Source organism: Nycticebus coucang, chromosome 21 (assembly GCF_027406575.1).
Source record: "Nycticebus coucang isolate mNycCou1 chromosome 21, mNycCou1.pri, whole genome shotgun sequence".
Classification (NCBI taxonomy): Eukaryota; Metazoa; Chordata; class Mammalia; order Primates; family Lorisidae; genus Nycticebus; species Nycticebus coucang.
Window position 1 is genome coordinate 54,665,451 of NC_069800.1, and position 22,841 is coordinate 54,688,291.

At 49.7% G+C, this 22,841-nt stretch overlaps 1 protein-coding gene across 1 annotated transcript in view; it reads right to left on the reverse strand.

The window, feature by feature from the left end:
- PREX1 (phosphatidylinositol-3,4,5-trisphosphate dependent Rac exchange factor 1) overlaps positions 1-22,841 on the reverse strand; it is a 195,941-nt gene that overhangs the window by 43,257 nt on the left and 129,843 nt on the right. The window contains exons 8-14 of the mRNA XM_053574009.1: positions 19,812-19,930; positions 18,155-18,304; positions 16,151-16,298; positions 9,000-9,100; positions 7,604-7,707; positions 7,344-7,393; positions 4,881-4,956 (exon numbers count right to left, since the gene is read on the reverse strand). Of these exons, the coding sequence (XP_053429984.1) occupies positions 4,881-4,956; positions 7,344-7,393; positions 7,604-7,707; positions 9,000-9,100; positions 16,151-16,298; positions 18,155-18,304; positions 19,812-19,930 (748 nt within the window). The remainder of the gene's footprint in view (positions 1-4,880; positions 4,957-7,343; positions 7,394-7,603; positions 7,708-8,999; positions 9,101-16,150; positions 16,299-18,154; positions 18,305-19,811; positions 19,931-22,841) is intronic.

A 22,841-nucleotide genomic window follows, 5' to 3' on the forward strand; every position in this document is an offset into this window, starting at 1 on the left:
TTCAAACCCCTGCCCTGCCCTTGACCTTGAACAATCCTTTAACTTCTCTGTGCTTCACTTCCTCATCTGTATTTTCATTTCATTCTCAGATCTTCCCTTGACTCTGCAAGGCCTCTGACACCCTGAGTGGTGCTCCCGGCTCAGATTCTACACGATCAGCTATCATTAGGAGATTATTGACTGGCAAGGCAATTGACTGGCAAGACCCCTCCCCCCAGACAGAGTATCTCAGAGCATCCTGAAGTCTGTGTGCTCTGAGGCAAGTTACACAGCCTCAGTTTCCTCATCAGTAAAGTGGGGATAATAACTGTACTTTCATCAAGTTGTTCTGAGGATTAAATGAGATAATGCACCGAGCAGATCAAAGCCAATATAGAACATAAGTTGTCTAGCTAAGGCAGTGATTTCCAACCCGTGTGCCATGCCACACTGGTGTGCTGTGACAGGATCTTACGTGTGCTGTGAAAAGATCATTAAAGATCATTAATTATTTTCGAGAAAAGTTCAAAGCATAGTGTTTTTTATACTCTTATTTTCATCAACATAATTTAAGTGTGCCATGGAAGTTTAACTATGGGTTCAAGTGTACCGTGAGATAAAAAGATTGAAGAACACTGATCTAAAGTCTAATGCTCACCTTATCTTCAAAGTTAAAAGAACTCTGTGGAAGGGTGCAGGGGAGACTAAGGGACACTTCCTTCCCTAGTATCAGAATGAAAAGTGCTCTCCAGCTATCCCTGCTGCCTCTTTGATTCCGGTCCTGCACAGATGTGATGCCTGGAGCTACGGCAGCCATTATGTGCCTGTGAGGCAGCTGTAAGAAGACTCAAGGATGGCAGGAGAGAGAGGTAGAGATGCCTTGGTGCAGACAGCATTGTTGAGCTCTAGGACCATGAACTCCCAGCATTTAATTATGTTAGAGAAAAACATCTTTACCACGTAAGTCAGGGTTCCTATTGTGCATAGCACATCTGACTGATCCAGTAGGTATGCTTTAAGGGGTAGAAGGACACAGAAGTTAGAAAAGAAGATGTGTCTAAAGCAAAAAACAAATCAAACAAAAAACCCTTCTAAACTATACACAATTAGGTGTTTTTCTCACTTTCCTGCTAAGGTAAAAAGTAGGGATGCCTTTTGAGACTCACTATAACCAGTCTTCAAGGACGCATCCTGGTCACTGATCCCTCCCCCAGACAGAGACCCACACAGGCACGTTCACTCTCCTCCGCTCCTCCCTGACCCAGCACCAAATGCTAGCTGCCGTCACAGCAACCTCAGGGAAGCCATCCTCCTGCCTCAGCTCCAATCTGCTACCCTGTGTCCTCATTCCAGGCCTGACCTCCCCAAACCTGCCTCTGCCACAACCTCCCGGCTTAGTAAATAGCAGCTCGAGCCAAAGGCTTAGGAGTTGTCTCAACTCCTCTTTGTCCCTCACCTCCCACCATCCATCAGCAACCCCTGCCAGGTCCGTCTTCAAAACATTCAGAATCCAACCCCTTCTTTCTCCCACTTTCCCCACCACCCTGTTCTCAGTCACCACCCTCCCCTTCCTGGAATGCTGATGCTGGCTCTTCCCTGCTGCCAGCCCTGTCCCTGCAGCCCATCCTCCATACTCAGCCAGAAGGGTCCCATCGGAGCACATCACCCACCCTCAGAGCCCTGCAGGGGCCCACATGGCCCTGTGTCATCCTTGCACACGGCTTCCCCGTCACCCTCTCCTCACAGCCCCCCTAGCCACATGGGCCCCTCCCTGTACCCCATATATAGCAGACTCACCACCTCAGAGCCTCTGAGCTGCTCCCCAGAGTCCCCCGGACTCACTCCTGCCTCCCTAACCACCCCACACCCCTCCTGCCCCCACACACCATACCCTCCACCTCACTGCCACCTAGAACTAGCTGATACATTATGCATTTTACTTATTTTTCTATTTATTATGTGTTTCTCCTACCCCTCCCCAGAATTTGCAACCTGTAACAATAGGAACATTTGGTGTCCCTAAAACCTAAAACAGTGCCCACTACCTAGTAGGTACATAAAAAAAAAATTTTTTTTTAAAGAAGTATGAGTTAATGAGCCCTCTTGTCTAATGTCTCTGCAATCTCTTTTCACCTCCTGTTTTAAATGCACCCAAGGCTGACAAGGAACAGACCACCTGCAGTAGAGAGTCACCTCAGGACCAGGTGCGGAAAGCCTGCCCTCTCCCCCACCCACCTGCTGAGAAGTCCAGTGGCACCTCCTGTGTCCAAAGAGAAGACTCCATTGTCCCTGAACCCCCTCATCCATCTTCCCATCACCCTTAAATCCCAGGACTCCGTCTTGATTTCCAGCCCATTCCCAAGCAGTGCGTACCATCACTCCAGTGCCAAATGCTTCTAAGCCCCACTGACTTCCTGCCATGTCTGCGACCAGCCCCACCCCCAGCTCAAGCATGGAGTTCACCCAGGAGCAATGTCCACACTGCACTTTGAAACAGCAGGCAGTCTTGGGCATCAAATAAGATCAGCAGGAAACATGAGGCCACAGAAGTCCACGGCAGTGGAAAGTGGCCGTCTCAGAGAGCCCTGGGACCCTGGCTTGTCTGGGCCCTGAGTTTAGCAGTTGGGCCCAAACTGCTAAACACATATCCCTGGGACACTCTGTCACCTGTTCAGCACATTTGGAAGGCAACAAGACTGTGCAGACTGCCAGTCTCTGTCTTTTAGTCTTACTATTCCTTGTGTCCCCAGATCTCCCCACAGTTTCTTTAGTCTTCAACACTACAGTAACCCGGAGCTTCCTTGTAGCCCTTGTGAAGGAAATGAGAAGTAACAGTAATAGTTCCTGAGCAATTACTCTGCCAGGCACCACTCTAAGCACTTTGTATGGCTTCAGTGAATCCAGCCAGCAAATTGTTTTCAAATGAAACAAAGTTTTTATAAATGCTAAATTTAACGATTAATGGGGCTGATTCGACATTTATCCATTTTGATTCCACAGGTATCTCCTGTTCCTTTTTCAGACCACAGACCTGCTGTGGGCTCCCTGAAAAATTCAGAGAATTGAAACACAAGTGGATCAGAAAGGCGTATCCAAGTCTCTTTGCCCCTGTGAGGCTATGCACCCTTGGGCCAGCTAATTGGCCTCTCTGGGTCCTGGTTCTCCCACATGTAAATGGGATAATCAGATAATGCACAAAGCCTGCCAGGATCCAGCCCAGAGTAAATGTCCCACAATCAGGAGCCATAAAGGAGAAGAGATGGACAGACAGGTGTAAAACCCACACACAGATTTTCCAGGCCTCTGGCCAGCCCCTACCCACTAGGAACTTCTCTGAAAGGAATAACTTGGCAAGCTCCAAACATAAGCCCTAATTTGGTAGGCCAAGCAAGGTGGCTCACACCTGTAACCCTAGCACCCTGGGAGGCCAAGGCATTGGCCTGGGCATTGGATTGCTTGTGCTCAGGAGCTCAAGACCAGCCTGAGTAAGAGTCAGACCCCATCTCTAAAAAAAAGTAGCCAGGTGTTATGGTGGGTGCCTGTAGGGCCAACTACTCAGGAGGCTAAGGCAAGAAGTTGATCACTTGAGCCCTAGAGTTTGAGGTTGCTGTGAGCTAGGACACCAGGGTACTCTACCCAAGGTAACAAGTGAGACGCTGTCTCAAAAAAAAAAAAAAAAAAAAGGCAGCTCCAATTTAGTGCCAGGATGAGATCAGCCTGTCCCAGTTTGCCTAGGACCACACACAAAAAAAAATTTTTTTTTTTTTGGTAGAGACAGAGTCTTACTTTATTGCCCTCAGTAGAGTGTCGTGGCGTCACACAGCTCACAGCAACCTCCAACTCCTGGGTTTAGGCGATTCTCTTGACTCAGCCTCCCGAGTAGCTGGGACTACAGGTGCCCGCCACAACGTCCGGCTATTGTTTTGTTGCAGTTTGGCCAGGGCTGGGTTTGAACCTGCCACCCTTGGTATACGGGGCTGGCGTCCTACCCACTGAGCCACAGGCGCCACCCAGGGACCACGCAAATTTTAAAACTGATGGATGGATGAACAAAACGCAATTTACCTACTGCTACAGTTTCAATGCTTTTGTCCCCTCCAAAGTTCATGATGAAACTTGATCTCCACTGTGACAACATTCAGAGGTGTGTCCTTTAGCAGGTGACTGAGTCACTGGGCAGAGCATTAGGCAGCCTTATACCTGGGCTTGATGAAGGGAGCCCGTCCCTTCCATCCCTTCTGCCATGAGGACACAGCACTCCTCCCCATCAGAGAACGCAGCAGCAAGATGCCATCTTGGAAGCAGAGATCAGGTCCCCACCAGACACCAAACCTGTCAGCACATGCATCTTGGACTCACAGCCTCCAAAACGGGGAGAAATGTCTGTTCTTTATAGATTACCCAGTGGCTATTTTTTGTTACAGCAGCACAAGTGCACTAAGACACAGACAATGGAAAATCATTCAACTTCAAAAAGGAAGGAAATTCTTGACACGTGCTATAAAATGGATAAACCTTACCGACACTACACTAAGTGGAATAAACCAGTCTGAAAGGACAAATACTGTGTGATTCCACCCGCATTAGTCAAGCTCACACAGACAGAAAGGAGAATGGTGGCTGCCAGGGGCTGGGGCTGGGGGGAGAGGGAATGGGGAGTTGTTTAACAAACGGGGCCAGAGATTTGGTTTGGGAAAATAAAAAGAGGTCTCGGGGCAGACAGTGGTGATGGTTGTACAACACTGTAAATGTATTTAATGCCACTAAACTGTCCATTTAAAAATGACCAAGATGGTGTTTATATCACGTATATTTTGTCACAGTGGAAATTTTTTAAGTGAAAAGCCCCACATCCAAGGACAAAGTAAGATGCTGGCCACACACCTGAAGTGAGTTCTCACCTGAGCCAGCAGCCAGTCCACCAGCTTGCTCCCTGGAAGCACCGACTTGTAGGTCTTCAGGTGGTAATCGCGGTCTCTGTGGGGACAGGCAAGTGTGGGGTGAGCCGAGGGGAGGAGGGATATGGGTGCAGCCCTGACTGCCCTGCTGGGTGTATCCAGGTGTCAAAGATTTCCAGGCCATCAGCTATCTAGGCACTGGGCCAGGGTCCAAGTCTCAGCCCACAGTCCACACCTAACTTGTAGCCCCTGCAGGGACCAGGCCTATCCTAGACCTCCAACCACTAAGGAGTAGGGGGGCAGGAGGAGACCGCCTGGAAACTCTCTCTCTAGCCTAGGGGATCTCAGCTGGGGGAGATTTGGCCTTGCAAGTCTGAGACATTTCTGGCTGTCATGATGAGGGAGGAGGTGTTATAAAGTGCTAAGGGCACCTGGTGGGCAAGGCCAGGGAGCTGCTAAACACCCTGCATGCCCAGGACAGCCCCACGACCAAGGCTTATCCAGGCAAAAATGTCACTCGTGCCAAGGCTGAAGAGCCATGGTTTACCCTAACACAGCAGTAGGGAAAACTCTCAGTTCTCTCCTTTATCTCTTTGTTTGGTTGTTGACATTCGTGAGTTTAAAGGGCTGGTGTGGTTTCTGGCACTGAGCAGGGAGCAGAGCCCCTGAGTTCACAGTTCTTGCAGTCCCATCCCGAGGTAAGCAAGCGCTCTGACCTCGTACGGCAGCTACGTTTCTGCCAAGCCTTGCTACAATTACTGACCTTGCAGCAAAATTGCAACAATTCCTCAGCCTTTGAAGTCAACAAAAATGAGCTTATGTGGCCAGCCTGTGCCACGGCTGATAAAGAAAGTCTGGCTGGAGAGCCTGTCTCAGGCTTTAGGAACCGAGGGGACCAGCAGGCCACATGCACGGAAAGCAGAGGCCTACAGCTGCCCCCACCACTCCCTTCTCCGAGGCTGATGGGGCTTGCACAAGAGTAGGGGCACAGGGCCCAAGAGGGAGGAGGGAGGTCTGCAGATGAAAGTGGTTCCCAGGGCCTGACCTCTCCCAGGGCCAGCAGATGCCGGGAAGAGGTCCCTCATCTCCACTCCTCTGAGAGGTGATAAAAGCTATCAGGACAGGGGGGCAGAGGAATGTGCAGCTGGGGTAAAATAGGTCACCCTCTCTGTCCCTGAAGAGTTATGCATCCATAACTCCTAAGTTTCACAGTAACGAAAACAACTAATAGTAGGCATTTATAGTGCCAGGAGCCATTCAGAGCATCTTCTGTCGGCCGGGCACAGTGGCTCATGCTTGTAATCCTGGCACTCTGGGAGGCTGAGATGGGCAGATTCCTTGAACTCAGGAGTTCAAGACCAGCCTGAGCAAGAGTGAGACTCCATCTCTACTAAAAAGCGAGCCAGGCATTGTGGCAGACACCTGTAGTCTCAGCTAGTTAGGAGGCTGAGGCAAGAGGATCACTTAAACCCAAGAGTGTGAAGCTGCTGTAAGCTATGACACACATCACTCTACCCAGGGTGACAGAGGAGAGTCTGTCTTAAAAAAAAAAAAAAAAAAAAAGCACCTCTGTAAATGTATTATAATCCTCATGAAAACCCAAGAGATGTGATATTTTTATGCCCATTTCACAGATGCAGAAACAGAAACAAAAGAAGTAAATGACCTTTCAACTTTCACTCAACAATCACCAATCATGCTACTTTGTCCTAGGCCTGAGGCTCTCCAATAGGCAGCTATTTTAATTTAAATTTCAATCAATTTATATTAAGTCAAATTAAAAATCACATTCCTCCATCTCAAGGGTTCGAAAGGTACATGGGACTGGTGGCTGCTGTACCTGATGACGCAGCCACAGAGCATTTCTCTGAGAGCAGAAAGTCCGGCTGGGCAGCCCTACTGTAGGCTCTAGGGATGGGGCAGTGAAGATTTTCCTCACCCTCAGTGAGCTTATAGATCGGGAGGGGAGGAAGATAGTACACAGATTAACAAATATATGTCAAGCAGCGGTAAGTTTTAAGAAGAAAACCAAAGTGAAGTAAGGGAGACAGAGAGTACAGGTGATGCTATTCTCTAAAGGTCAGGGTCAGGGAAGACCCCTCCCTACAGGAAGTGAGGGGAAGACATGAAGGTATGCAGGGGTGAAGCCTGAGGCGGCTGCTATGATTAGCCCCAGTCCCCAGAGGAAATAGCTGAGGCAGGGGAGGGTAAGTGACTCCACCCAGGGTCCCAGCACTGGTCTCCAGCAGGCAGATCAAAGCTCGGCCGGTCTGGCTCCAGAACTGACACCCTTCCCACACCACTGCAGCACTTCCCACAAACCCACTCACTTAATCCTAATGACAACCTTCTGGGGAAAGTGATTACCAGCCCCTTCTGATGGAGACGGGCACAGGGGATCAGAGAGGTTAAGTTCTGGGCCCAAGGCCGCACAGCTGAGAAGAAACTGTAGAAAGAGTAACTTACTTGATCACGGGGGTATAAAGGCTGTGAAGACGGCAGTAAAGCCTCACACCCTAAAAAAAAAAAAAAAAAGAAAGAGAGGATTCTGCAATAAGGCAAGATCCTTCAGAAGCTCCTAAATCCAGTCTGCTGGGAGAAATAGCTCCTGGGACAGACCAAGGTGATGGGGAAGGCAGGGAAGGTGGGGGAGGCAGAGAACAGGCCACCGCAGCACAGGTGACCACAGGAGGTGACCTCAGGGGAGTCCAGGTGGGTGTCCCTACCTTGGACATGATATCCTCCAGCTCACTCCGGGCCTTGAAGGTGCCATCGTCATAGCGGAAGCGATACATCACCTGCTCATTCTTGAACTGGTGCTTGTCAGAAACTGGGGAAACAGGGAGGGCCCATGAGGCTGGGCACACCCCCTCAGCCCCTGCCAGCCACAACCCCCATCAACCCACTAGGCCGGCCTCCAGGCCAGGCATGACTTCACTGAACCCCCTGCCCACGCCCCACGAGGTTGGTGCTATAGCTCCTTGTTCGATACTTGAGGAATCTCCTGCTGCGTGAGGAGCCCTGCTAAGACCTACAACCCGAAATGCATCTGGGTCAGCCTGCACTAGAACCCTTCTGCCCCAACATGTCCTCAGACCTAGATCCCCCAGGGTCGTGTGGGGACCCAGTGTGCTAGGCTATGAGACCACACAGCTGAGATTTACAGGACGATCTCTGGACAACAGCCTTGAAGTCGTCCTTGATGCTTTGAATCCATTAGCGAAGCTGGAAGGCCTGACCTTAAAAATATCAATAATCTGACTTCTATGTCCCTACCCTAGTCCGAACCACCTTTAGCTCCTGCCTGGACTAGCACCCCTGCAGCCTCCTCCTCGCTGGGCTCCCTGCTGCCACCCTTGGTCCTAAAAGGCCACTCTCCACAGGAGGGCCAGAGGGATGCTGTTAACATGCAAGTGTGAGTAAGTCTTCCCTCCACTCAGAGTAAAAGCCCAAGACACTCTAATCCCCCATAGGGTCCTGGGCCTCCCCTGCCCCGCTCTCCCTGTCAGCCCTGTGCCTTAGACCTCATCTGCTAACAGACTCCTGCTGGTTCTTGCTGTTCCCTGAACTAATCACCCTTCACTGGCTGTTCCCTCTGCTGGAATCAGGAAGCCCAGCTGGCTCCATCCTCACTGCTCAGGTGCCGGTCCCAACATCACCTTCTCAGAGAGGCCCTCCCTGACTCTGCCCACACTCTTTATCCTCCCTCCCTGCCCTCCCTCTCTCCCCAGCACCCGTCCCCTCCTGACATGCATCGTGTGCCGCTGTCATCGTTCCTGTCCCACTCGCTGTTGTGTGAGCAGGGCCTGCCACAGACTAGGCACTCAGTAACCGTTTTGTTGAATGATTAAAACTTAAATAATTCTTACTCATTTTTGAAGAGACAGAGAAAATTCTACTCCCCTGCTCCCAACTTTTTGAGGTGTCCCTGCTTTGTCCCTATGTGAACACTGGGTTTTCCAACCATGGAACAATTTTATGAGGACTCCTGGCCACACTGTGCCCAGGGATGAGCAGGCTGCACAGAAGTAAGAAATAGCCTCTGGGGTAGCAGCAGCATGGCACTGCCGGGGTCTAACCTGTCCTAGCCCCTTGGCCCAGCAGGGCCCAGCCCCCGCTTACCATGGTGGATGATACCGTTCTCCAGCAGGGCTTGCCCCAAGTTGACTCCTTCTTCTGTCTTGCTGATTTCACCAATTTCCAGGAGCCAGGCAACGAACTCACTGCCAGGAATGTAAAATGCCAGTTAGAGGACTTCCCCAGTCTTGGCACCAAGGGACCAGCACTAAGCTGGCCTGGCCACACCCACCCCAAGAAAAACAGCTAGAACTTCTGCAGGGTAGCAACGCTCAGGACCCCACAGCTTGGGCTTGAACTGAGCCGTGTGTTTTTCCTAGTTATCAGTGGCAGAGAGGTGGGTGTGACCAGAGCCCAAGCCGGCCTCAGTCTCGATGGATGAATGGATGTATGGATGGAGAGATAGATGTGTGGATAGATGGATGGACAGGTGGATGTATGAATGAATAGTGGATATGTGAGCGAGTGGATGAATAGATGGATGGAAAGGTGAATGGATGGATGGAGAGGTAAATGGATGAAGAGGTGGATGGACAGACAGACGGATGGATGGATGGAAGGAAAAGTGAATGGATGAATGGGCAGATGGAGAGGTAAATGGGTGAACGGATGGATGGAGAGGTGAATATGTGGATGGACAGATGGAGAGGAGAATGGGGGAATGGATGGATGGAGAGGTGGGTGAGTGAGGGGACTGCTGGATGGGTGACATGGGTAGGTAGACAGATGGCTGGGTAGATGAGTGAGTGGTGTACAGAGGAGGAACGCACGGATGGGTAAGTGGATGGATGACTGCATGGAAGCTTGGTGGATGATACTAGATCGATGAATGAACGGATGTGCAGACAGGTAAATGGGTGAGTAAGCGAAGGGACAGATGGACGACTTGAATGATAAATGAGTAGAAGGAAAGATGGTAGATGTGGATGGTAAGTAGATAGATGACTGGGTAGACAGATAGGCAGCAAATAGTATGGGGTGGACAGAGGAACAGAAGGAATGAAAAAATAAGCAGGAAGAAATAATAGGAAACCTTCCTATAGGCTTCCCCATTACTCAAAACAAACAAACTCTGCCCACATGTCCACAAACCAAGGCCCTGTCTGATGCAGCCCAGCCTCACTCCCCTCTCCCTTATGCATCAGCCACACCCACCATCCTTCCTTCCTACACAGCACCCGACTGCCTCCTACTTCAAGGCCTTTACACTCGCTGTTCCCTCTGCCTGGAAATAGCCTTCCTCAACCATTCATCTGACTGTTCCTTTCCATCCTTCAGATCTCAGAGCAAATGTCACCTCCTCGGAGAAGCCTTCTCTGACTGTATCATCAAAAATAGACCCCCACACAGACGCAATCCATCACATCTCTGCTTTACTTCCTTTTTTGCACTTGTCACCGTCTGAAGCTATCTTGCTTACAGATTTATTTATGTTGTTTATCAGCCATTGCCCAAAACAAGGACACAGTCCCCATGCAAGCAGGGTTTCTGTCTCATTCATGCACACTGTTCCCAGCACCTAGAAGAGGGTCTGACGCTCAGCAAGTATCAATAATCATTTACTGAACAAATGAACCATCCCACAAGAAGGGATGTTCTGGGGTCAGGAGGAAGACAGAAGTGCTCACAAGCCAGAGGGAGACAGGCAGCTTTTCCCATTCCAGCACGAATGCCTAGGGCACAGAGGCTCAGTCAGGCCCCCAGGGCCTGGATTTGGGGGGCGCTTCTCAGGCTCAGCACAGGACTCAACCCACTCAAAGCCAGCAGGAAAAGGGAGAGCCCAGGGTGGGGCTGTTTCCGCCAAGGCAATCTGTGTTCAATGAAAGCAGGTGGCAGGTGGCCAGAGCACAAGCTCCCCTGCTTATCAAAACCAGCTGTCCCGCCTCCAAATACAGGGCCAGAGCGGGGCAGAGCTATGTTTAGCTCCCTAGTGTTGGCTGAGCAAAGACCTGCCTTGTGTGTAGGTAGGGGTGTATGCCGAGGCATTCAGAAAGCCCCGGTTGGAGGCAGAGGGAAGCAGAGAAGAAATGGATCTATTTTGTGGCGTGCGAGCCCCAGGTGGGGAAGAGATTGTTTTGGGTCCTATCCACCCCCAGTTCCGTTCTCAAAGTCCCAAAATTCAGAGTCAGGGAGAAAGTTGCCAGCAGCTGAAGGAGGTGAGCAGATGTTTGTGTGCTCATTCTCGGAAGCTGGAGACCCAGTATCCGGTGGCCCACCAGCTGTCCAAATGCGAGAGGCCTCTGACACTGACCAGCAATGCTATGGCCAGGGTGAGGGGACATGAAGTGTCCCCCAGCAGCTGCCAGAGGAAAAGAACACAGCCACTTTAACCCATGTCTCTGCCCAATCTGGGATCAAGGAGGGTTTCACAGCCTGCTGGGCAAACGTGGGCCAGTCACCGTCCCTCTCTGGGCCTCAAGAGAGTCCATCTGGCAAGCCGTCCACTTGGGAGGTCTCTCGATTTAACAGGTAAACTTTTTAATCATGTGAAACCTTAAAATGAGATTCAGTATGCAAAACTAGGTAAAATTCATATCCACGGCAGTGACCCCAAACTCTCGTAAATAGGCGAAACAGACCAGGTAGAGACTGGGCTGAGCCAGCTGGCGCCAGCTGCATCTGAGGGCAGCAGCCACTCAGTGGAGCAGACTCTTGGCCACATGGGAAGACGGACACCTCTCACAACCTTTCAAGAGAAGGCGGAAATCCAGCATTTCCTGTGAAATCTCCCAATTGTTAAATGTTGATATCTAATCCAACATTTGCTGAAAACACCATGTGGGCCAAGGAAAACACATCTGCAAACTGTACTGGGTCAGTGGGGCGCCGTCTGCCACCACAGGGGTACAGGGAAGAGTGTGCCGGGCCGTGAGGTTAGTATACACCACGAGCCAAGGCCCTGAGAAGTGAGGCTGGGAGACCAGGCTCTGCCAGGGGACGTGGGTGCTGGGTGCAACGCACAGAAAGGTCCAGGTTTCCAGAAAGATTTCATTCAGAACTTCATGCAGTGAGGTGAAGACATAGAGGGGAGGACACCCAGCTTAATGGGGAGCTTGAGATGCAGGGATGGGGATGACCAGAGCGCTAACACTTATTAGCTTTCACCCCTCCTTCCCTCCTGGCCCCTAGAATTACTCCCCCAGTAAATATTTAATTAGCCTATCCCAGGTCAAGGGAACAGCCAGATACAGGAAATACATGGGTGTGTCCTTATGATTTTGCTGAGCACCTGAGCTGAGGCCCCACATACCACTTAATACCCAGCACAAGACCCCCGCCAACCCATTTCCTTGCCCGACTCCCTCAGTGGGCCATGGGATGAGAGGCTAAGGACAGAAGGTTTGACATTCATCCCTGGAATTCTGCTGCCCAACGATGCTTCCTGAAGATGGCCATCGCTGATCTGGTCCACACTAATACCCTGCACCTGTGCACACAGGTGGCCCCTGACAGCAAAGCCTCTTCAACTTCAGGGCTTTCATTCTGGCAGACATCAGAAACTGAATGATGTCTAATCTCTGTCAAGGCTGAAACCAAAGGCCTTCTCCTTCCAGGAAGCTTCCTCTGACTGCCCCTGCCAGGTGCCCCTTGTCACACTGGTCCCCTGAGGTCTGACAGCTCCAATGGTATCCTCATTCTGACCCTTATCTCACTCCCCTTACTGAGACTCTTCCAGCAGCTTCCCAGGGTGCCTATAATAAAATCTGCTCCCCTTCCCCAGGCCCTGGCAGATATGGCCCCTGCTGACTTCCATGGCCTCAGCTCCCTCCCTCCAGCCACCAGGGCCTCCTGGCTGCTCCTCCATTACTCACAGCTCATTCCAGCCTCAGGGCTTGTGTACCTGCTGTTCCCTCCCCAGGAATGCCATTCCACACCCCTCACGGCTACCTCTCACTTGTCATTCAGCTCTTGGTTAAAATGTCACCTCCCCTGAGAAGCCCTCCCTGCCCAGCCTGGAAGAACCAGCCCACCAGCTCCTCTCCTCCTGATGCCACCCTACTTATTCCCTGACAGCATTCAACAACTCACTGAAATTTCTTTATTTATATTTGTCTGCTTTTCTGTTGTCTGATTCCCTCACTGGACAGTTATCTCCAGGAGGGCAGGAATTTTGTGTGCCCTATTCCCTGCTGGCACATAGTAGGGGCTCAGTAAAGACTGGGTGAACGAATAAATGCATTTGTCTCAACTAATCTGAGGATTTTAGAGGACAAAGGCCATTTTCTTCCCATGATATCCTCCATAATAATAAACATATGTTTTCCTTGTTTTTTTCTTAATGTGGCATCTATTTGTTTTTTTCTCTAAGTAGGGTAGAAACAGGCCCCTCCTTAATGTACATTTCTCCATAAGACATCACACATGGCCCCATACACATTCCATCACTCTTGTCGGTACTGAGCTTGTCACAACCTCACTGTACCCTCCAACAGTCCTGTGAGGTACATTTTATCTCTCTTTAATTGATCATTTACAAAGACCCAGAGAGGTTAAGAAACTTCCCTAAAATCACACAGGTAGAAAGGACCAAGGCTTAAGACCAATTCTGACCCAAAGCCCAACCCTTGAAGGTTATAGACACCTTTTGTATTCACAGAATTCCTCGCCTGGTGGCAGAGACAGATGTGGACAAAGTAACTACCAAGGAAAAATAAAATGCACTTTATAGAGCTAAGAATGAATAAATGTAGCAGACTACAGGAGGACAGAGCACAGGTCTGGAGTCAGCCAGTCTGGGGGTCAAACTGCAGACCCCCATGTGGTTTTGTGACCTTTCCTCTCTCTATAGTTCAGTCTCCTTACCCTTAATATGGGAATATGGTGGTGACCTGCCTCACAGAGTTGTGTGAGGATGGAAAGACGCAGCCAAATACCAGCGTGCAGACCACGGGGCTTGATTAACATGGCTCTGCAGCTACAAATCCTTCTGCTCAAGGGGACTAGGGTCACATCTTGAAGAAGACTCAGCAGCTGGGCCCTGGTAAGAGGAAGGATCACCAGCCTCATGGCTGGGTGCAGAGCAAGTGGACCAGAGAGAAGAGTTTTACTAGAACAGTCTCCTGTGGAAAGTCTGGTCCTTACTGACCCGCTGTTGTAAGACAAGCTCTATCTTGGCCCTGTTTCAAATGGGCAGTAAAAGAAATCTCCCCTAATCCTTCCTGAGGGGGCAGAAAACTCCTCTGAAGCTCTAATCACAGACAGGTTATCCCATCCGGCTGGACAAGGCAGGAGGCAGGAAGGTTCTCAACTCCAGGGGGCCCGGAAGCCAGCCCCTCCCTACCGGAAAGCCTCCTTTCCGCCTAGGATTAGGGATAAGCTGGCAGAGACTAGCTAGGCCACCCCCAGCCTACAGGATTCGTAGGGCCCAAACTCTTCCCTCCAGACCCTCCCAGGGAGCTCAACTGGAGTTCCTGACCCTGAGGGCAACAGGATCCCCAAGTCCAAGGCACCCTACCACCCCTGACACTTCCCACCTGTTCCCTCTTGACTGGGAGCCTTAAGCCGCAACCAGCAGATCTCCCCCAACTCTACCCTCAGCCTTCAACAGCTGATCAACAGCGATATTAGACACTGCATGTCCTACAGCATTTAAACCTGAACATGACCAAAACTAGGCCCCTGCCCCTTTCCTGGAGACCTGCTCGCTCCCCATGGCCCCTTCTTGCCCTGGCTCCCGGCACCTTATCTGGTTCTTCCTCACTCAATGTTATTGTTGGGCCCAGAACCCAGGCCTGCCTGTTCCTCTCTTCACATTCATTTGCCCCTTTAGTCCAGCCTCTAGCTTTGAAGACCATTCAAAGGTTATCTCCCACACCTAGGGCTCCAATCCAGACTTATCTCCCCAAGTCAAGCCTTTATAGCTAACCAACAAACCAGCACCTCCATTTGGGCACCCAATAGTCTGGAACATGATCTGTCCACAGCAGTGCTCCTGAAACCTCCTGATACCTTCCTCCCCTTCTCAAAGTACAAGACCACCTTCCAGAGGCTCACAGTCCACATCTTTTCACCCATCAGCAAATGCTGCCTTCAAAATTATCCATGACATAGCCACGTCTCCTCAACGCCACTGTGACTGTCCTCAGTGAAGCCCAGTCTGAGCAACCTCTCACCTGGTCTACAGCACCATGACAATATGGCAGCGTTCACCTGAGGCCTCTGCAGAAGTCTCTTGGAAGTGGGTGGGGTGTTAAGCCAATAAATTCTAAATAAAATCCCTACCTGGCAAGCAAACTCTTTACCCAGCTGCACCACAGGCTTTGTGAGTTCAGGAGCCCGTGGGCTTCTTCCTCTCCAGAGTATCTAGCACACAGTAGGGCCTCAAAATAGCCTGGCCATCTTATGAGGACTGGATTTCTTCTACCCCTCCCATTCACCAGCCCCCTCCCCCAGGGATGGAGCCTAGATTTGAGTTGAAGACTGTCACACCTGCCTTTGGACCCCTTTGGTCCTGGGTTTATAAAATGGGGGCTGTTTTTCCTAAACAGAGAAAGCAGAGGCTGAAGAGCTTACAAGAGCTTCCCTCCTCAAGTGTAACTCAGGCAGACAGGCCTCCTTAGAGGCCCATGTGGCCAACATCTTCATCTCGGATTTTCAGCCTTCAGAACCGTAAGACAGATTTCTGCTGTTTAAGCCACTGGGCCTGAGCACACAGGACTCTACCTTTGTTTTTCCAGCCCTTCCAACACCTTTGTAATCAATTCCTTGTGTTAAATACCTCTCTGCTTGACACATCTATACAGGCATCTCTCTTCACAAGTACAACAGCGTTTTTCAAACCATTCTGGGCAACCCATTAGCGTTTTGTGAAAATAATGCCATAGGTCTAGCCAGTGTTCTTTTTTAAAACGACTGAAGAAGCAAACGGAATAGAACAGAATGATGAATAGAATAAAATAGAAACAGTTATTTTCAGAGGGTATCAAACAGTAAGTTTTGTGAAATCTTAGCTTCAATTACATATTACCTGAATGTGTGTTACAGGTCATACTATAATGCTTGGCAGTGGGGTGAAGGACCTGATTTGGGAACCCCACTAGCCTTCTTGACCTCTGAGGGTTACTGGGCAAAAATTTGAGTTCTTTTGTGGCCCTGCCCAGGAAGCTTCTCGGGGGCTAGGCCAGGCTGCATGGGAGCGGATGGTCTGCCCCACCTCCAGCCCACAGCCCAGGGAGGCCAGTGTGGGGGCCACTTACTTGCCAAGGAAGCACTTGGGGACAGTGCTCAGCTTTCTCCGGCGGTCCTTGATCAGGTTCACTTTCTTGTTCATCATCATGTGGTAGAGCTTCTCTCCCTTCTCCGCAATCATGACATAGGCGTCACGCTCCATGCCCAGCTTCAGACCTATACAGGGGCACAGTCACCTTGTTCTCAAGGGAAACACAGGGAGACCTACCACCTGCCACCTGCCCCCCACCCACCTGACCCCCCATCTGCTCCTCCACTTGCCCCCCACCTGCCCTCTACCTGTCCCCCACCTATCCCTTCATCTGCCCCTCTACCTGCCCCCCACCTGTCCCCTACTGGCTGCCCCTCCACCTACCCAACTAGAAATGGTGAAAGGATTTAGACCCAGGGAGTTTGGTTCTATATCTGTGCACCATCCCTGTGAACCCAGCTCTGAGATCAGGATTTAGACAACACCCAATTTTGACACCAAGACTCACTCAGGTCAAGCCCTACCTGTAATGCCACAAGCCCAGAGGGACGACCACCCTCCATTTTGACCACAAAGACACAGATCAGCCCCACCTAGGCCAGGCCACACCCAGAGACCTGCCCTAGTCCTGACCACACACTCAGTCCTGATCAGTTTCAGAGGTCACAACTTTACCCAACCATGACCCAGTTGAGTAGTTTACTTGGTCTAATGACATTTAATAAACATTGATGCAATATTGAACAGCAGGAAATACCACCTAGAAAATCCAGATGTCTAGCTTCTCTAGGAAAATGATCAAGGATCTGGGCTTGCTGGACCCTTGAGAGACGATGGTAATTTGTACTTGGGCAGGACAGACAGAGGTGAGAAGTAGGTGGACTCAGCATGTATGTGAAAGGTGGAATTCAAGGTCTTATTCTACTGAATCTGGGGGGCAGGAGCTGAGGGAAGCAGAAATGACCCCAAACATCTGCCTCTGACCTCTGGAGCAGAGGGAAGAGCCATTTACAGGTACATATAAGTCAGAGCAGAAGACAGGGTCAGACACGGCAAGTCTGAGGTGTCTGGGACACATCCTGGGGGCAAGTTCAAGTAGGCAGGACAGACATTTGGGGGAAACTCAGTTTCCTCCTCTGTAAAACTGGGAGATGAGGAGGGATTTTAGGATCATGCATCAAATGTTCAAATATGGTCAAACGCAAGGCCGCGTTTAGCAGCATTACAACCTTCTGCTGCAGGGACTCTGCTGCCCATTTATCAGACGAGATCACTGAAGTCAGGGAAGCTGAGGTATTTGCCCCAAACACTCCTAAGCCTCCCTGTTCCCACTCAGCCCCCACCCCAAGCCCCCCCACCCACCTACCACCCCCAGCTCCCTGCAGCTTGCTTGCTTGCTTTTTTCTTTTTCTTTTTTTTTTGAAACAGAGGCTCACTATGTCACCCTCAGTAGAGGGCTGTGGTGTCATGGCTCACAGCAACCTCAAACTCTTGGGCTTAAGCGATTGTCTTGCCTCAGCCTCCCAAGTAGCTGGGACCCACCACAACACCCACCACAACACCTGGCTATTTTTTTGTTGCTATTTAGCTGGCCTTGGCTGGGTTCGAACCCACCAGACTCGGTATATATGGCCAGCACCCTACCCACTGAGCTACGGGCGCCGCTGCTCCCGGCAGCTTTCTTGGGGGAACCGCCTGGAGGTACCTGTGCCCAGAAGGACTCCTGCCTGAGGTTAGTGGCCAGCCCCAAAGGGTCCTCCTCCCAGACCCAGTGAATGTCAAACAAAAGAAAACCTCCAGCAGAGGGTGGCGGGCCATGTGGGGACAGAGGGCATCTTGGGTCCCAGTCCTCAAGGGTAAAGACCTCTGGCAAGTCCCTTCCATCAGGCCTCAGTTTCGCTGTCTCTGGGCGACCTCTGAGATGCCACCCAAGTTAGAACAGTGCCCGTGCGTGCTGCCCTTTCCACAGGTGCATCCCCCTCTGCCGAATCCACCCACACTCGCCCGGGGAGCCAGGGAAAACCCCGAAGCCCCCACTCACTCTCACGCTGCTCCCGCTCGCGGATGATGGCGTCCAGCCACTTCTGCTTCTCCTCCGCCGTCTTTGCCATGCAGACGAACCACTTGTTCTTGGCTGTGTTGTGGATCTTCCAGCCGTTGGTGACGGTGTAACCGTTGCTGTGGTAATCCGCTGGCGGGCAGAGACACAGTGTGGATTCAGCGCCACAACCCTCAGCATTCCCCACCACATGCCACTCGGGGAATAAGGTCACAGGCCAGCCCCCTCCCACTCCAGCCGCCGTCACCAGGCAGAGGATTTAGGATTAGGAGGACCTTAATACTCACTCCCCCTCATGACCACTGTCCAGTGGGCAAGGCAGACCTTCTGCAAAGAAAGCCCCCTCCTAAGCCCTCAGTTATAGGGGCTTCAAGGCCCCATGTCTGGGCACAAACACAGGAGTGACTCTCAAGAAGACACTTGAGCAGACACCTGGGAACACTTCTTAGCCTCCTCCCCATTCACTTGGGCACTGGGGTTACTCAACACCTGAGTGCCAGCCAGACAACCCAAGGCAAGTGCAGGGCCCCACTCCACTGCTGGTGAGGATGGGAGCTGGCAGACCTCTTTGGAAAACGGGTTGGTACTGTCTAGGGAATTAGAACCCACTGTACCCTGAATCTGAGGGGTCCACAGGCTTCAGGAGATTGTCAAAGGGGTCTGCAGCTCCAAACCAAGTAAGAACCCCTGCTGTCCCGGACAGGCTCAAAGGTTCACACACTCGGAGACGCACAAGACTGCCCACAGCCTCACTGTTCATGACAGTGAATGATGGAAACAACCCAGACGTCCATCACCCACAGAATGGGTAAAGGGAGGCCTACTCATGCAATGGAATACTCCATAGCAATGGAAACCAGCAAACTGCAAAGAGCTACATGCAAAAACGTGGATGGAACACGGTGTTGAGTGGAAGAAGCAAGATGGAAAAGAATATAGACACATATTATATGTAACCATATTTATACCTGAAGTTATTTATACATATAGAATCATATAGCCACTGATGTAAGGTTCAAAAACAGAGACGCTTTAATTAAAATATTTGATAATAAATACTTGGGAAACAAAAATATATATTTTTTATAGCACAGTCTCACTCTGTTGGCTAGAGTGCCATGGCCTCGTACCTTACAGCAACGTCAGACTCCTGGGCTCAACGATTCTCCCACCTCAGCCTTCCCAGTATCTGGTACTATAGGTGCCCACCACCCCACCCAGCTAATTTTTTTTTTTTTTTTTTCAGTAGAGACAGGGTCTCGCTCTTATTCAGGTTGGTCTTGGACTCCTGAGAATCAATCCACCCGCCTTGACCTCCCAGAGTGCTAGGATTATAAGTGCGAGCTACCGCACCTGGCCCCAAAACACTTTTAAAGCATGAAAATGATCATCACAAAATTTAGACAGTGGTTACATCTGGGAAGTGAAGAAGGCATTGTGAAGGGGAATATTTGGGGTTCAGGGTTCCATTTCTTGAGTGCCAACTACCTAGGGCTTCACTTCATGTAACCATATTGTAGGTACTTTTCTGTAGGGAGGTTACATTTCCCCTTAAGAGAAAAAATATCTGGAAATGAAACAGAGCACACGCAGGGAGCAGAGCAGACCGGGAGCAGGGGGGTCAGGGGGCCGGGCCTACCTGTCCCATCTTCTACGTTCTCCACCTCCATGACTTCAGTGTTGATCCGGCCCCGGAAGATGTAGAGGGAGCCATTGATGGATTTGGTCCTCTTGGTGGACTTCTTGCTCCCAGTGACCCTGAAAGACAGTGGGAACTCAGCATCCCCTGCATTTCACCTCCCTGGACGCAAATGTTTTCAACAGCGCAAAGGAGAGCACAGCACAGAGGGGTACCCGGGACAGAGAGAACGCTGGACTGAGGCCAGGAGCCTGGGAGCAACTCGAGCAAGTCTCTGCTCCTCTCCCGGCCAGTTTCCTCATCAGGAAAATGGGCTAATCACTTTGCCGACCTCACAAAGCTACTTTCAGCTAACAAGAGACATGGATGAAAGAAAGACCAAGAAGCAACAGGAACCCATTTTTCTTGGCTGGAATATGGGAAGAGGCCCGCTGAGTTTTGACGAAACAAATACGTCCTGAAATGAGACCAGGATGGGAGGAGAACCTGGAGTAGGCAGCCTATCCAGCCATCCAAGACAGACCCCTCCGACCATCATAGGGAGAGAGGATGGGAGTCCGTGTGTGCACACACATACACACAGATACATGCACACACATATTTGTGCAAATGTTACATTAAAGTACAAAATCCATATAGGAAAAAAAATGCCTAAAGAAGTACCTGGCTCAATTAACTTACATAAAGTGAGCACACCTATATCAACATTTTTAGCACCCCAATCCTCCTGCCTTGTGTCCCCCGGCAGTCGCTAACCATCCCCACTTATACACACAGAAATGTAATCTCTCTCCTTATGTCTGACCCTATAGATTTGCTTTGCCTGTTTTTGAACTTCACATAAATGGAATGTCCATGTGATTTTCATAGCTGGCTTCCTTCACTCAACCCCATGACTCGCAGAGTCATCCACATTGTTGGGTGTGGTGACAGTGACACGCGTTTGGCTTATTTCCAGCTTGGCTGGTGTGAGTATAAAGAACAGATTTCTTTGGGTTAGATACCTGAAAGTTGAATTACTGAGCAATAATGAATGCACGAGTAGACACTACCAAGCTGTCTTCCAAAATAGTTGTTTCAATCTCCCCACGGCCAGCAGCATGGAAACCCTGCAGTTGCCCCACATCCTCTGCAATTAGTATTTTATTTTCCTTTCTCACTTGGGCCGTTCTGGTGGGAACATAGCAGTATCTCATTAAACGTGTAATTTTCATTTCCCTGATGAGTAAATAAGGTCAAACACCTTTATATGTTTATTGGCCATCTGTCTTCTTTTGTGAAATGCCTGTCCCTTGTCCATTTTTTGTTGCATTGAACATCGTGGTTTGTTTTTTGTTTTTGTTGTTTTTGTTTCTTTCTAGAAAGAGTCTCACTCTGTCACCCAGACTAGAGTACAGTGGTATCATCTTAGCTCACTGAAACTTCAAAATCCTGAGCTCAAGCAATCTTCCTGCCTCAACCTCCCAAGTAGCTGGAACTACAGGTACGTGCCACCAAGCCTGGCTAATTTCTCTATTTTTTATAGAGATGGCCCTTGCTTTTATTCAGGCTTGTCCCAAACTCCTGGCCTCAATCGACCCTTCTCAGTTTCCCAAAGTGCTAGGACTGCAGGCATAAGGCTACATGTCTCCTTTTTCCGTAGGCATAAGGCTCCTTCTTCTTAATTATTTATAGCAGAAGTTGGTAAATTATTTCTGAAAAGGTCCAAATAGACATTTTTGGTTTTGCTGGCCAGATGGTCTCTGTCTCAAGTACTCAACTCTGCTCTTACGGCACCAAAGCAGCTACAGACTACATAAACAGATAGGCACGGATGGCTGCGTTCCAATAAAACTTTATTTACAAAAATAGGCAGAAGGAGGGTGGCACCTGTGGCTCAAAGGAGTAGGGCGCCAGCCCCATATGCTGGAGGTGGTGGGTTCAAACTCAGCCCCAGCCAAAAATTGCAAAAAAAAAAAACAAAACTCAAAAATAGGCAGAAGGCTGAATTTGGTTATAGGGCTTCTTTATATATTCTGGCTATGAGCACTCTGGCAGTTATATGGACTGTGAACGTCTTCCCCCAGTCTGTGGTATGCCTTTTCACTCTCTTCACAGTATCTTCCGATGAAGTTCTTACTTTGGTGTAGTCTAATGAGTCTATGCTTCCTTTATAATTCTATTCTTTGTCCTATTTAAGAAATTTTTGTTTACCCCTAAATCATGAAGATCCCTCTATGCTTTCTTCTAGAAGCTTTACCGTTGTACCTTTAATATTTACAAGTATGATTCATCTAACGTTGATTTTTACAAAATGGTGTGAGGTAGGGGTCAAGAATTTCCCCCCTCCATTGCAAATCAAACTGACCAGGTACCATTTATTGAACTTCATTGGCGTTTTTGTTGAAATTCAAACAGGCCTACTTCTGAACTCACTAATCCATTAATCTATTTATCTGTTGTTACACCAATACCACACTATCTTAATCACTATAGCCTTATTGCCAAGCCTGAGAATCTGATAACAAAGGTTCTCCAGCTTTAACCTCCTTCATAACTGTCTTTATTATTTCTGTCTCTGCATTTCCACATAATCAGCTGATCACTTACACACACACATACATTCATACACAAACACCACTGTTGAATTTTTATTGGTATTGCATGAAGTTTCTGGACGAAGCTTGAAGACAGAATGAAAAAGGATTTGCTGATGAAAAGGGGTAGGGGGATGAGGATAGCACAGAACTGGGAACAATTAAGATCTGACTTGAGCTCCCAGTAAATTTTTTTCTCCTGCCTCCAGACTCAAACTGAAGTATCAGTTCTTCCCAGAACCCGAGCCTATCAATTTTATGAATGAGACTACACCGCTGGCCCTCCCAGGTCCCCAGCCTGCTGATGGCACATCTTGGAACTTGTAAGCCTCCATAACCACACGAGTCTGCTGTGTTATAATAAATCTCTTTACCACACACACATACACACATATCCCTATTGGGTCTATTTCTCTAGAGCAAGGATTTTCAACCTGTGTACAATGGCATCTCT